Raw genomic sequence first — 16,193 nt, 5'->3', positions numbered from 1 at the left:
TACACACACACACACACACACACACACACACACTATACACCACAGTTTGTAGACGCTATAAAAAATTCAGACAAACCAATATACACTTAATAGGATTTTTTTTTTACCAACGACATCTAGCAGAATATATTTTGGCCTAAATTTATGAATACATTTGATTTAATTGGATGTTTTATAACAGAAAGCATAGTGTTTTTTTTCCCCCCCCAAAATTCTTTTTTTGTTGTTTATATAACAAACAATAAAAAAAAAAACAAGTGGTGATGAAATTCCACCAAAAGAAAGCTTGTGTGAAAAAGGAATATAAATTTCATTTGTATGCAGTATTAAATGACTGCACAACTGCCAGTTAAAGTAGTGCAGTGCGAAAAAGCAATGTCCTGGTCATGAAGGAGGGCAAAAACCTTCTGGAGCTCAAGTGGTTAAGGGTACTTATTTATAATTATGAGCATGTTTTGAGTAACTTGTTTATACTATAGTCTGGATTTTATTATGTGTATGCTAAACCATTGAGAACAATTTTATGTGAAACAAATATGTATTATGCCATATTTGTTTCACATAAAATTGTTCTCAATGGTTTAGCATCTGGATTCATAGTAGATGAGCACTGCACATTATTTTAATTTTATTCTTTAAATTTGTGAAGGGAATCACAAGGGTGCTAGCAGCTAGACATGAGAGGGAATTTAGACTTTTTTTTTAAGGGGTTGTAAAGTCAGAAGATTTGATTTAATGTATTCTATGCATTAAGATAAAAAGCCTCCTATCTGTAGCAGCCCCCCTAACACTTGGGGTCTCTCTAGTTCAGGCATTGTCCATGAATATCTCAGCCATCAGAGATACTCCTTCCCGATTGAGAGAGAGAGAGAGAGAGAGAGAGAGAGAGAGAGAGAGAGAGAGAGAGAGAGAGAGAGAGAAAAATAGACACAGTGACTCAGCTTGGGTGCCCCCATAGCAGACCGTTTGCTGTGGGGACACTAAACAGGAGGGAGGGGCCAGAGCACCAAAGAGGGACCCGAGCGGCTCTGTGCAATTCCATTGCACAGGGCAGGCAAGTATGACATGTTTGTTATTTTTATAGGAAGTAAAAAAAAAAAAAAATTAAAAAAAAAAACACAAACAAGCCTTTACAATCACTTTAAATCTCAAACAGGGTACTGCTGACTCTTTGGATGAGTATACATCTTGCATGGCTGCGGCCAGTATTTGTACAGAATGACCTGTACTGGAAATGCCTTATGGGCTTATTTGGTTTGGGAAGAGATCCTATGCTGGCAACTTTAGGCCCAGTAGGTGTAGGCCCGTCATAAAGTGTGTACTGTGTTCACAAAAAACAAACTGGTTTCTTTTAGCTTGAGTGAGACTATGGTTCACTGCCCCTTCCCCTGGCAAGAGCCATCTGAATATTCAAGCTCCCCCTTCTCCCCCTCCACATTTTCATCCTCATGGGACAACAATGCTTCTGCGATGATGCAGTCACCGACTGAGTAGGGGAAGCCAACCACTGACACTTATCTTGCCCAACTCTTCTTTGGCAGCCACAATTTCCTCTCTGGTTAAATAGGTGAAAATGGGGGTTAAGGGGAACTCTGAGGAGTGGAGACTAAAGTCCAAAGTGCCTGAAGCAAAATTACGAAAAAGAAGCCCGATTTACCTTAAGACCCTGCTGTCAATGTGTGGTGGCCCCTCGTACCATTTCTCTTGTGCTCAACGTCTGCCATCCGGGTGAGGAAATCCCCTGAGTGATATTCATGACCTGTGCTGGGGAGCAGAAAGGGGTGCAGCCAACTTGTTTGCCAAGTCTGGGTAACCTAGCGAAGGCTTGCGTTGAGATCAGGGTTCCGTTTGAAGCAAAAGTGTTCTGTATATAGGTAAAATGGCACCCAAAGCCATGAGGAACCACACCTCTAAAGCTGTGCACCTAGCTTTGGACTACGGCAAGCCTGAACATGTTGCATCGCAGCTACAACAGAACTTGCACTGCAATGGGAAAAAGTGTGCAGAGAGTTTTGTGTAGCTGCAACACACATCGTGGAGGTTGGGGGAGGGGGAGGGGGGGGGGGGTCTGACTCCCCTTTGGAACAACAAAAATCTCCCAGAAGTAGAGGGCGTGGGAAAATGCAATATCTGGGAGACAGTGAATTACGCGATTAGTCCATTTGTATGAGGGAGACACTATGAAGTCATTCTCGGATCTGAGACAAGAATTTAATATCCCAAATAAAAAACTTTCTTTAAATATCTCCAGCTTATATCCAGTCTCAGTACAAGACCCACTCGTTAGATAGGATCCAGACTCCCATCCTTAACAAAATAGCCCAAAACAATACAACGAAAGAGCTAATTTCACAACTGTACGATAAACTGGGGGCCATGGCTATAAATAAAACAGGGTTGCTTAGGAGTAGAGAAAAATGGGAACGAGACCTGGGGGTAATAACGCAGGAGCAGTGGAGTAGGATCCTAAACAGAGGGGTCCTAGTATCTATTGCCCCAGCACAGAGATTGTCTCATTTATTCCTAATACATCGTGTCTACTACACTCCGAAAAAATTTTTTCAATTAGGCTGGAAACAGAGAGATGAATGCCCTAGATGTAAGGCTCCAGGCGACCTTGTCCATATGTTCTGGAGATGTCCCAAGCTCTTCAGGTATTGGACAGAGGTCATTAACAAACTGAACAATATCTTTGGGACATCTCTAGAGACAGACGCTAGAACTTGTCTCCTTGGAGACTTAGAAGAGCATAGAGCCCCATCGGGAACTCTGGAGGGCGTAATGCGAGGCCTGTTTCAGGCACGCAAACTAATTGCGCAGCGATGGCAGGCACAAGGTCCTCCATCTGTGAGGAATTGGATCGCAACTATCAATATGTTGATAGAGAGCAAGAGAGCAACCTTTATTAAACAAGGGAATCGTAAAAGGTTTGAAAAAGTTTGGGGACCATGGTTGAGAGACACGGGATTCCCTCCTTAGCCACTTACCCCCCGGACCATATTGCTGCCCAAAGACCAGAGTACTTTTTGCGATTCGGGACTGCGTCGCTTTAACAGACAATTGCGCGGTCGTGCGACGTGGCTCCCAAACAAAATTGGCGTCCTTTTTTTCCCACAAATAGAGCTTTCTTTTGGTGGTATTTGATCACCTCTGCGTTTTTTATTTTTTGCGCTATAAACAAAAATAGAACGACAATTTTGAAAAAAATGAATATTTTTTACTTTTTGCTGTAATAAATATCCCCCAAAAATATATAAAAAAACTTTTTTTTTCCCTCAGTTTAGGCCGATACGTATTCTTCTACATATTTTTCGTAAAAAAAAAAAAATCGCAATAAGCGTTTATTGATTGGTTTGCGCAAAAGTTATAGCGTTTACAAAATAGGGGGTATTTTTATGGCATTTTTATTAATATTTTTTTTTACTAGTAATGGCGGCGATCAGCGATTTTTTTTTCGGTATTGCGACATTATGGCGGACACTTCGGACATTTTTGACACATTTTTGGGACCATTGGCATTTTTATAGCGATCAGTGCTATAAAAATGCATTAGATTACTACAAAAATGCCACTGGCAGTGAAGGGGTTAACACTAGGGGGCGGGGAAGGGGTTAAGTATGCCTGGGTGTGTTCTTACTGTGGGGGGGGGGGGGGTGGCCTCACTAGGGGAAACACTGATCTTCCGTTCATACATTGTATGAACAGAAAATCAGCATTTCCCCTGCTGACAGGAACGAGAGCTGTGTGTTTACACACACAGCTCCCGTTCCCCGCTCTGTACCGAGCGATCGCGTGTGCCCGGCGGCGATCGCACCCGCCGGGCACACGCACGGGAGTCGGGGGCGCGCGCGTGCGCCCCTAGTGGCGGCTAATAGGCAGGACGTCATATTACGTGCTCTCGCCTAGGAGAGCCACCTTGTGGACGTATTATGACGGTGCGGCGACGGCAAGTGGTTAGAGACATAAGGCTGATACGAACAGCGACCTCCCTTAACGATAGAAGATAGAAAACCTTTAACAGACTAATATATAATAAAAATAAGATGGACCAGAACGCGACCCCTCTTTAAAAATGACTTTTGCGTTGGAGATCTGGAAGAGGCCACTCCCTCCGGTCCCTTCTGTTAATACCTCTTGCTGCCTTATTCCTAAACCTTTGGCCGACATGGGAAGGGCGAGACATAATAGTCGTATTAGGGGGGGGGGGGGAGGGAGGGGGAAGGAAGGGGATGAAAATGGGATAGGATAAGCTGTTACATGTATACCATGGCTGGCACCGCTCTTTGTTTACCCTGGTAATATGTATTGTATGTAATGTGTATGAATACGAGCAATCATGTAAAACACTATCTTTTGGAAAACAATAAAAGAAAAATCAAATTGGAAGAAAAAAAAAAAAAGGCATCTCTCTTCCTCCACGGAGGAGCTTTTCAGGGACTGAACTACTGTACCAAGGAGAAGCCCAGTGCCAGAGGCCATGATACAGAATGTCTCTACATCTGCCAGAATCTGGGTAAGGTGCCCAAGAGGCACCATCTAAAAGGTGCAAGAAGTAGCCCAAGTGGCTGTAGGTGCTAGGTTGAGAAAATAACTCTTCAGCAAGAAGATCTTGAAATCTCTTCAGTAGGAATAGCGTGCATAAACCAAAAAAATATTCTAAGTAGAGGGGTCATGCTTCACCGAACACTAGCAAAAAAAACTGAAGATTGCTTGGAGTGGGAGGGGCTATATGGGTTGTCCCACAATTCTAAAAGACAGCTGCATATATTCCAGTGTCTATGATTAAAAGAAGCCTGTCTCACCATTTCATTAGGTTTTAAGAAATATGAGGGACATCTTTATATCCTCCTGGAGTTCAGCTTTAAGAGCAGTTTGAGCCACAAAAAAACCTAACTGGTTGTCACCATTTACAACTTTACAAGCTTGAGGTGTGGAGATTTACTGAAACATGAAAAAAAAATTTAAAAAACACCACCACACTTATAATAGCAAGTGGTAAATTCATGTTAATTATATTCCATATTAAAAACAGCCCATTCTCAAACTTAAACTTCTTATTACCAAAGTGAGTGAAGGGGGCAGAATACTTCATCCTCATTTGGCAGTTCACTTGGCCACCGGATTTCTTTTTTGAACTTCTCTGACGTGCCACAAGCGCAGCAATCTGGGCTGTTTCCCTACAGACCACAGCATGGCAGATGACCTGAAATTGACAAATAAGGTAATTAGAGGCAAATAGCAATTACTAAGAAATAACAAACCACTGGCTTTTGTTGAGGACTCCAGCAGTTACACCTCCCTTTTGTTTATCTCGCATGATGTTTTAATCTTCCTGCTGTAGCAAGTGGAGTCTCAAGGAGGTCAAGCGGGGACCCCTAGACAGCATTCTGTTGATCTGCGACTTAAGCGTTACAAAGTTTAAACCCAAGATGGTTGTTATTTCCAGCAGGCACAATGCACAGTCAGCACACAGCATGGAACTTGTCTTTATCTGTATGTGTAAAAGTACTGGAGGAGGGATGTGTTTTTGTGCCATCTGTACCTGGGAGTGGGTGTTGCCAGCTGAAAAAAACAGGACTCCAGGACAGGGCTAATGGTCTCTACAACAGGAGCTCATTTGGACAATTCATACCACTCCTGCTATAGAGACTTTGCCTAATCTGGAACCCTTAAAAAATGTTGGCTGCCTATACAAAGCAAGGGATAAGCTGAATACTATAAAACACTTTTTCTGAAGCATAATCAGCAAGGTAGCAACCTTTGCATTTAAAACAATGAAAAAGGGTCCATGAACCAAACAGGTGTACAAGGGGTTGATTCACGTCTGGCATGAGCATGTTTTCTGCAGATGGTTTTAAGATGCGTTTTAATATATTTTATTTATTGCACGAGAATGTGGCCGATTATATATTTACATAGCCATTGTTTGGATAAAAATTCACTACGATGCATCATCCCTTTAAAATCACAAAAGATAAATGTCATTGTTTGATTCTATGTAAAGAAGAACTAAAAGGCAATTTTATTTTATTTTGGATAGCGTAAAAAAGGATTATAACCCGCCATGATTTTTGCCATGTATGCCCCAATGGGGTGATTTCCCTTCACTTCCATTCCCTTTCCATATTCAAAACAGGCTATGAGAGAAAATCCCTTCACGGTCACAACCCCTCAAAAAGCAGTACAAACCTAAAAGGAGGGGTGGGTGCTGTGTCCGTCCATGAACAGAGAATTTTTTTTACGGCGAGTACAAAAATAGTATTTGTACTCACCGTAAAATCCTTTTCTCTGAGTTCATGGACGGACACAGCACTCTCTTGACAAAGTGGGTATTCAGCCTTCAACTAGGAGTGGACTAGGCAGAAACAGGTTAATTGTTTAACCACTTAAGCCCCGGACCAATACGCTGTCTAAAGACCCAAGGTGTTTTTACAATTTGGCAATGCGCTGCTTTAACTGGTAATTGCGCGGTCATGCAATGTTGTACCGAAACGAAACTTGCGTCCTTTTCTTCCCACAAATAGAGCTTTATTTTGATGGTATTTGATCGCCTCTGCGATTTTTATTTTTTGCGATATAAACGCAAAAAGACCGTAAATTTTGAAAAAAAATGATTTTTCTTATAACAAAAAGTAAAAAAAATCGAATAAACTAAATTTTAGTCAAACATTTAGGCCAAAATGTATTCAGCCACATGTCTTTAGTAAAAAAAAATCGCAATAAGCGTATATTTATTGGTTTTCGCAAAAGTTATAGCGTCTACAAACTAGGGTACATTTTCTGAAATTTACACAGCTTTTATTTTATGACTGCCTATCTCATTTCTTGAGGTGCTAAAATGGCAGGGCAGTACAAAACCCCCCCAAATGACCCCATTTTGGAAAGTAGACACCCCAAGGAAACTGCTGAGAGGCATGTTGAGTCCATTGAATATTAAATTTTTTTGTCCCAAGTGATTGAATAATGACGAAAAAAAAAAAAAAAAAAAAAAATGTTTACAAAAAGTTGTCACTAAATGATATATTTCTCACACATGCCATGGTTATATGTGGAATTGCACCCCAAAATACATTCTGCTGCTTCTCCTGAGTACGGGGATACCACATGTGTGGGACTTTTTGGGAGCCTAGCCGCATACGGGGCCCCAAAACCCAAGCACCGCCTTCAGCATTTCTAAGGGCACAAATTTTTGATTTCACTCCTCACTACCTATCAAGGTTTCGAAGGCCATAAAATGCCAAAATAGCAAAAAAAAAAACCAAATGACCCCATTTTGGAAAGTAGACACCCTAAGCTATTTGCTGAGAGGCATGTCGAGTCCATGGAATATTTTATATTTTGACACAAGTTGCGGGAATATGACAAACTGATTTTTTTTTGCACAAAGTTGTCACTAAATGATATATTGCTCACACATGCCATAGTTATATGTGGAATTGCACCCCAAAATACATTCTGCTGCTTCTCCCGAGTACGGGGATACCACATATGTGGGACTTTTTGTGAGCCTAGCCGCATACGGGGCCCCGAAAACAAAGCACCGCCTTCAAGATTTCTAAGGGCATACATTTTTGATTTCACTCCTCACTACCTATCACTACCTATCACAGTTTTGAAGGCCATAAAATGCCAAGATGTCACACAACCCCCCCAAATGACCCCATTTTGGAAAGAAGACACCCCAAGCTATTTGCTGAGAGGCATGTTGAGTCCATGGAATATTTAATTTTATGGCCCCAAGTGATTGAATAATGACCAAAAAAAAAAAAAAAAAAATTTTTACAAAACGTTGTCACTAAATGATATATTTCTCACATATGCCATGGGCATATGTGGAATTGCACCCCAAAATACATTCTGCTGCTTCTCCTGAGTACGGGGATACCACATGTGTGGGACTTTTTGGGAGCCTAGCCGCGTACGGGACCCCGAAAACCAATCACCGCCTTCAGGATTTCTAAGGGCATAAATTTTTGATTTCACTCCTCACTACCTATCACAGTTTCGAAGGCAATAAAATGCCAAAACAGCACAAAACCCCCCCAAATGACCCCATTTTGGAAAGTAGACACCCCAAGCTATTTGCTGAGAGGCATGTTGAGTCCATGGAATATTTAATTTTTTTGCCCCAAGTCACTGAATAATGACCAAAAAAAAAAAAATACAAAACGTTGTCACTAAATGATATATTTCTCACACATGCCATGGTTATATGTGGAGTTGCACCCTAAAATACATTCTGCTGCTTCTCCTGAGTACGGGGATACCACATGTGTGGGACTTTTTGGGAGCCTAGCCGCGTACGGGGCCCCGAAAACCAAGCACTGCCTTCAAGATTTGTGTGAGTGAAATCAAAAATTTATGTCCTTAGAAATCTTGAAGGCGGTGCTTGGTTTTCGGGGTCTCATACGCGGCTAGGCTCCCAAAAAGTCCCACACATGTGGTATCCCCGTACTCAGGAGAAGTAGCAGAATGTATTTTGGGGTGCAATTCCACATATAACCATGGCATGTGTGAGAAATATATCATTTAGTGACAATGTTTTGTACATTTTTTTATTTTAATTTTTTTTGGTCATGATTCAATCACTTGGGGCAAAAAAATTAAATATTCCATGGACTCAACATGCCTCTCAGCAAATAGCTTGGGGTGTCTACTTTCCAAAATGGGGTCATTTGGGGGTTTTTTGTGCTATTTTGGCATTTTATGGCCTTCGAAACTGATAGGTAGTGAGGAGTGAAATCAAAAATTTGCGCCCTTAGAAATGCTGAAGGCGGTGCTTGGTTTTCGGGGTCCCGTACGCGGCTAGGCTCCCAAAAAGTCCCAAACATGTGGTATCCCCGTACTCAGGAGAAGCAGCAGAATGTATTTTAGGGTGCAACTCCACATATAACCATGGCATGTGTGAGCAATATATCATTTAGTGACACATTTTTCTTTTTTTTTTTTTTTTTTTCTCATTATTCAATCACTTTGGACAAAAAAAAAAAAAAATCAATGGACTCAACATGCCTCTCAGCAGTTTCCTTGGGGTGTCTTCTTTCCAAAATGGGGTCATTTGGGGTTTTTTTGTGCTATTTTGGCATTTTATGGCCTTCGAAACTGTGATAGGTAGTGAGGAGTGAAATCAAAAATTTACACCCTTAGAAAGCCTGAAGGCGGTGATTGGTTTTTGGGGTCCCGTACGCGGCTAGGCTCCCAAAAAGTCTCACACATGTGGTATCCCCGTACTCAGGAGAAGCAGCAGAATGCATTTTGGGGTGTAATTCCACATATGCCCATGGCATGTTTGAGCAATATATCATTTAGTGACAACTTTGCACAAAAAAAAAAAAATATATATATATATAAATATAAATATATATATATATATATATAAATATATATATATATATATATAAATATATATATATATATATATATATATATATATATATATATATATATATATATATTTCCCGCAACTTGGGTCAAAATCTAAAATATTCCATGGACTTAAGATGCCTCTCAGCAAATAGCTTGGGGTGTCTACTTTCCAAAATGGGGTCATTTGGGGGGGTTTTCAATTGTCCTGGCATTTTATGCACAACAATTAGAAGCTTATGTCACACATCACCCACTCTTCTAACCACTTGAAGAAAAAGCCCTTTCTGACACTGTTTGTTTACATAAAAACATTTTTTTGCAAGAAAGTAAAGTTGAACCCCCAAACATTATATATTTTTTTAAAGCAAAGGCCCTACAGATTAAAATGGTGGGTGTTGCAAAAAAAAATTCCACACAGTATTTGCGCAGCGTTTTTTCAAACGCATTTTTTGGGGAAAAAATACACTTTTTTTTATTTTAAAGCACTAAAACACACTATATTGCCCAAATTATTGATGAAATAAAAATTATGATCTTAGGCCGAGTACATGGATACCAAACACGACATACTTTAAAATTGCGCACAAACGCGCAGTGGCGACAAACTACATACATTTTTAAAAGCCTTTAAAAGCCTTTACAGGTTACCACATTAGATTTACAGAGTAGGTCTACTGCTAAAATGACTGCCCTCGATCTGCCCTTCGCGGTGATACCTCACATGCATGGTGCAATTGCTGTTTACATATGACTCCAGACCGACGCTTGCGTTCGTCTTTGCGCAAGAGCAGGGGGGGACAGGGATGCTTTTTTTTATATATTTATTTCGCTTTTTTTATTTTATTTGTTAACTGTTCCTTCCATTTATTTATTTTTTTACCATTTTTATTGTTATCTCAGGGAATGTAAATATCCCTTATGATAGCAATAGTTAGTGACAGGTACTCTTTTTTTTTTTTAAATGGGGTCTATTAGACCCTAGATCTTTCCTCTGCCCTCAAAGCATCTGACCACACCAAGATCGGTGTGATAAAATGCTTTCCCATATTCTCAATGGCGCCGTTTATATCTGGGGGGGGGGGACATTCCCTCCCACTGAATGTAAAAGCAGTCTAGAGGCTAATTAGCCGCTAGGACTGCTTTTACATGAAAGCCGACCGCTGGCTGAAAAGAATGATACCAAGATGATGCCTAAACCCGCAGGCATCATTCTGGTATAACCATTCAAAGTCCTGCAACATACCAGTACGTTGATGGTTCTTGTTGGACATGTATTGTAATCTTTTTTTTTTTCATGCAGCCTGTTGGCTGAACAAAAAAAAGATTGATCGGTGGGTATGCCCACCATTAGAATACCTCCCTTCATCCACCCACTTCTAATGATGGGCATACATGCACCATTTATATATGCCGAAGCATGGGGGCATCCTCCCGCAAAAAAGTTATGCCGCGTACGGTCGGACTTTTCTATGCCGCGTACACACGGTCGGACTTTTCTATGCCGTGTACACATGGTCAGACTTTTCCACAGGAAAGCCTCCGTAGGAATGTCAACCGTATGTACGCGGCATTAGGAGCAAAATCGCTCCTCCGCCCCTAATGCCCCCATGCTCCGGCATATATGCTCTTTTTTGAACTGTAGTGGTGAAATCACCTCCTACAGCATTGGAGTCGCGGCTTTATATACCGTGGGAGCAAACGCTGTTGCTGTCACGCTAAATAAATCCGCACTGCAACTGAATGGCGTACCTGCTAAGCAAATGATGGTTAACATTAAAACAAAGTAACATTCCAGTATAACAGTAAGATCATACCATACCTGCAAAGCAAATACCTATAAAAAAACATAGTAAAAAATAAAACATTTTTTAACGCAACCTGTGCCTAAAATATATATATGCCAAAGCATGGGGGCATCCTCCCACAAAAAAGTTATGCCGCGTACGGTCGGACTTTTCTATGCCGCGTACACACGGTCGGACTTTTCTATGCCGTGTACACATGGTCAGACTTTTCCACGGGAAAGCCTCCGTAGGAATGTCAACCGTATGTACGCGGCATTAGGAGCAAAATCGCTCCTCCGCCCCTGCTGCCCGCATGCTGCTATTTTTTAACTGTGGTGGTGAAATCACCTCCTACAGCACTGGAGTCGCGGCTTTATATATCGTGGGAGCAAACGCTGTTGCTGTCAAGATAAATAAGTCCGCGCAACAGCTGAATGGCGTACCTGAAAACAGTAAAATAAATTACATACCTGAAAAGCAAGCATGAAAAAATATAACAATAAAACTTTGCAGAATAGAATACAGTAAAAAAGAGCAGAACAATAGAGAGAGAATAGAGAGGGAGAGAACAATAAAACGACAACTATTTTTGGTTTTTTTATTTTATATTTTTTTGTGTGTTTTTATTTTTTACTTTTTTTTTTTTTTTTTAACACTTTTTTTTGTAACTGTGAACTGTAACTTCAACTTTTCGGTTCCAGGTTTGGGTCTCTCAAAATGCGATGGCATCTTGGGAGACCCTGTGTGAGTGTGCCTAGCCTGTGAAATGTTTCACCCTACACTAATAATTAACGTGTGTGTGGAAGCGTTCAAAACATTCACCAATACAAAGACCAGGATTGCCAGGACATTTGGGACAAAAATAACGGGTGTCACGCCTAAATCCGCGCTTGGTACAGACACGACATTTTCTTTGGGGGGCTCGTTGGGTAGGGGTACTCTGGAGGACATAAGAAAAATGCCTCTCATGCAATCGGCTTACTGCATTTGGTAGGAGATGGTGAGGTACAATACCGCCTGGATACAGGAGTTCTGTGATGATATCCCTCTGGAATTGAAGGAAGGATTCATTCCGTCCTGAAGCTCTGTATACGACATGAGCATTCAGTAGAGCCAATTGAAATAAATGTAGAGACACTTTTTTTGTACCAGCGTCTCGTCTTACGGGCAATATGATACGGCGCCATTAACTGGTCGTTGAGGTCCACCCCTCCCATGTTTTGGTTATATTCGTGGACACAGAGGGGTTTCTCCACAACACCAGTCGCCGTACGAATTTGGACTGTCGTGTCTGCGTGAAGGGTGGTAAGAACGAAAACATTCCTATTGTCCCGCCACTTCACAGCGAGCAAATTTTTACATCTGCAGCAGGCTCTCGCCCCCGGCCTAACACGGGCATCTACAAGCCGCTGGGGGAAGCCCCGGCGATTAGGTCGCACGGTGCCACATGCTCCAATCTGTTGATCAAATAAGTGGCTAAAAAGTGGCACGCTGCTGTAAAAATTGTCCACATACAAATGGTACCCCTTTCCGAATAAGGGTGACACCAAGTCCCAAACAATCTTGCCAGCGCTCCCCATGTAATCTGGGCATCCTTCCGGCTCTACCTGACTATCTTTTCCCTCGTAAACCCTAAAGCTCCATGTGTAGCCTGTGGCCCTGTCACAGAGCTTATAGAGCTTGACCCCGTATCTGGAACGCTTGCTGGGAAGGTACTGTTTGAAAGACAAGCGGCCAGCAAATTAAATCAGGGACTCATCAACGCATACAACCTGCTGGGGATTAAACAAGGCTGCAAAACGTTCGTTGAAATGGTTTACGAGGGGCCGAATTTTGTAGAGCCGGTCAAATTCAGGGTCTCCACGTGGACGACAAAGTGTATTGTCACTGAAATGCAGGAACCGCAGGATCGCCTCGTATCGTTTCCTGGCCATGTGAGCAGAGAAAATGTACATATGGTCAATGGGATGTGTGGACCAATACATCCGCAATGACGGAAATTTGTGTATGCCCATGTTGAGGGTAAGGCCCAGAAAGGTCTTAAATTCGGAAACCTTGAGAGGTTTCCATTGTTTGGCAAGGCGAGACTGGGGGTTAGCGGCGATGTAAGTACCAGCATATAAATTAGTCTGGTCCACAATAGATCTATAGAGATCTTCCGTGAAATACAGCGAATAAAAATCAAGTGACGTAAAGTTCGCTGTATCCACCTGAATACCGGGTTGGCCAGTGAATGGGGGAAGTACAGGTGCTGTAGAAGTGGTGGGGACCCAATCAGGATAGGCAAATTCTACAGGAAGGGCACTATGGGCACGACGGGCCTGTCTCTGTCTTCTTCTTGGTGGCAGCGGGACACTACTTGTGCTTGCCACATCGCCAGCTTCAACTGCACTTATGGGACTCGCCACGTCACCAAGTGTTACTGCAGTGCTGGATAAACGACCAGGGTGTACTAGGCCGCTGGTGCTTGCCAATTCACCAGAAGGAATAGCGGCGCTAGTACTGGATCTCTGCTCCATACGAGGGTCCTGCGGTTCTTGCTGCTCAACAACATCAGAATGGGATCGGGTACGCCTGGCCTTAGCAGGGACCTCAACTTCGTCGTGCGAGCTATCTGACATGGAGCCGCTGTCGCAAACGGGTTCGTATTCTGAGCCAGAATCTGTCAGATGCGTGACCTCCTCCTCTTCACTATCTGACATGCACATGAACTCCAAGGCCTGCTTATCATTGTACCTTCGGTTTGCCATTTTGGACTCTAAATTTAGTGGTACAATGGTAAGGATTCACAGGTAAAAAAAGCACCTGATCTGTAGAAAAGCAAACGTAGAAAACGCTTAAAAAAAAACTGTAAGCGATCGCAGGGATCAGGCCTGTCTCTGCGAACGCTGCAGTTATGTGTCTTGTGTTTTGTAAGTGACAGTGATCGATCGATACTGCACTTGGGTGGGTTGGGCTGGGCAGAGGGGGAAAACGCAGGTGCTAGCGGGTATCTGGGCTGATTCCGCTAACAATGCGTTTTTGGGTACCCTAAACTGCTGGGTACGCTAGTATAGATCTGCTCAGATCAGGTATCGATCCGTTCAGATCCTATACCACTAAGGGGGGTGTATGCTTAGCGAGTGGGTGTAAGCGGTACTGGCTCTAACCTAACGCTGCCTGGGGCGACGCAGACCCTGACTGGCGCTAAAATTAAATTTATATCACCCGCCGGGTGATCAGGGGGTTAAACCTATTGGGTTATATACGGCGGGTGCTCTGATGCTATAAACAGCAAACTAACCAACCAGCGTCAACCGTAACACTTATACGGTGATCACTGGTGAAAGGGTTAACTAGGGGGCAATCAGGGGGTTAAAACCTTTATTCGGTAATATATGGGGGTACCTGACGCTTTCTAAAAACCTGGTGGCGAACCTAAAATAACTAAATAACTAACTGGCTAACCACGTCACCAGTGACACTTATACAGTGATCAGTGGTGAAAGGGTTAACTCTAGGGGCAATCAGGGGTTAAAACCTTTATTTATGGGGGTACCTAACGCTATATAAACCTGGCGGCGAACCTCAAAAAAAACTAACTACCTAGCGGCAACAGTGACACTAATACAGCGATCAGAAACCGATCGCTTAGTGACACTGGCAATAGGGGTGAAAGGGTTAACTCTAGGGGCAATCAGGGGTTAAAACCTTTATTTATGGGGGTACCTAACGCTATATAAACCTGGCGGCGAACCTAAAAAAAAACTAACTGCCTAGCGGCAACAGTGACACTAATACAGCGATCAGAAACCGATCGCTTAGTGACACTGGCAATAGGGGTGAAAGGGTTAACTTTAGGGGCAATCAGGGGTTAAACCTTTATTGGGGGGGGGGGTAGGGGGCTACCCTGGACCTAAAGGGGCCTAAACCTAACTGCCCTGACACTTTTTTCTGTCACACTGACACTAAAAGCAGTGATCAGAAAATAAATGATCACTGCAATCAGTGACACTGACAGGGGGTGATCTGGGGGTGCTGGGGGGGTGATCGGGGGGGGTTATGTGCCTATGTGTGCTGTGTCAGTGTGCTGTTGGTGCAACTCACAGTACTGACGTCTTCTCTCCTCTGGAACCGGACGAAAAGACCGCCAGAGGGGAGAAAACGTCACTTCCTCCCTGCCTGTGTTTACAGTTACACAGGCAGGGAGGGCTCAGCTGGAAGCTCATTCGCTGACGGAGATCGAGAGGGGACGGCTGGAAACCAATAGCCGCCCCCTCCTCCCGGACCTCCCGTACACCGTTCCCGGCCCTCGCATGTACCGGAGGGGGTCCCGATCGGACCCCCGAACCCAGGTAAGGCGGGGACGTACCTGTACGCCCCATATTGTGGACGTATATGTACATGCGGGGGTCGGGAAGTGGTTAAACACAAACAAACTGTACAGCACCGCCCAGGGGTGGTCCTAGGTACAACCCCTCTCCCTGCACCTCAGTTCGCCAAAAAGCAGTACAAACACATAAAGGAGGGGTGGGTGTTGTGTCCATCCATGAACTCAGAGAAAAGGATTTTACGGCGAGTACAAAAATCCTAATTTCTCTTTCGTTCATGGATGGACACTGCACTCTCTTGACAAAGTGGGACGTCCCAAAGCAGTGTCAAAAAAGACGAGAAGTGGGAACAGCATTAAAACAAACTTCTCCCCCACAAAAAAACAGAGCTCCTCAACGGAGGAGTTGCAAACCTTAAAAACGGCCGCCTGCAAAACCTTGCGGCCGAAGGAAGCATCCGAAGATGCACACACATCAACCTTGTAAAATTTTGTGAAAGTGTGAATGGACGACCAAGTCGCCGCCTTACACACCTGGGAAATGGATGCTTGGTGTCGGAAAGCCCAAGAGGCACCTATTGCCCTGGTCGATTGCGCTGTGACAGGAAAGGGGGGCGCCCGCCCCTTGAAAAGCATAAGCCTGGATCATGATCTGCCTGATCCACCTAGAAACGGTGGACGAGACCGCTAGGCCCTTCTTAGGACCAGCCACCGAAACAAATAGTCGGACCTCC

General features: G+C 43.3%; 1 protein-coding gene across 2 annotated transcripts in view; it reads right to left on the bottom strand.

The window, feature by feature from the left end:
* Positions 1 to 16,193, bottom strand: part of TDRD7 (tudor domain containing 7) — a 165,111-nt gene that overhangs the window by 107,954 nt on the left and 40,964 nt on the right. For both annotated transcript variants that reach the window (XM_040361045.1, XM_040361050.1), the window contains exon 3: positions 5,062 to 5,203. In XM_040361045.1, coding sequence (XP_040216979.1) covers positions 5,062 to 5,203 — 142 coding nt within the window. The remainder of the gene's footprint in view (positions 1 to 5,061; positions 5,204 to 16,193) is intronic.

This window comes from Rana temporaria, chromosome 1, assembly GCF_905171775.1.
Source record: "Rana temporaria chromosome 1, aRanTem1.1, whole genome shotgun sequence".
Taxonomy (NCBI): domain Eukaryota; kingdom Metazoa; phylum Chordata; class Amphibia; order Anura; family Ranidae; genus Rana; species Rana temporaria.
This window is presented reverse-complemented; position numbering and strand designations above follow the sequence as displayed.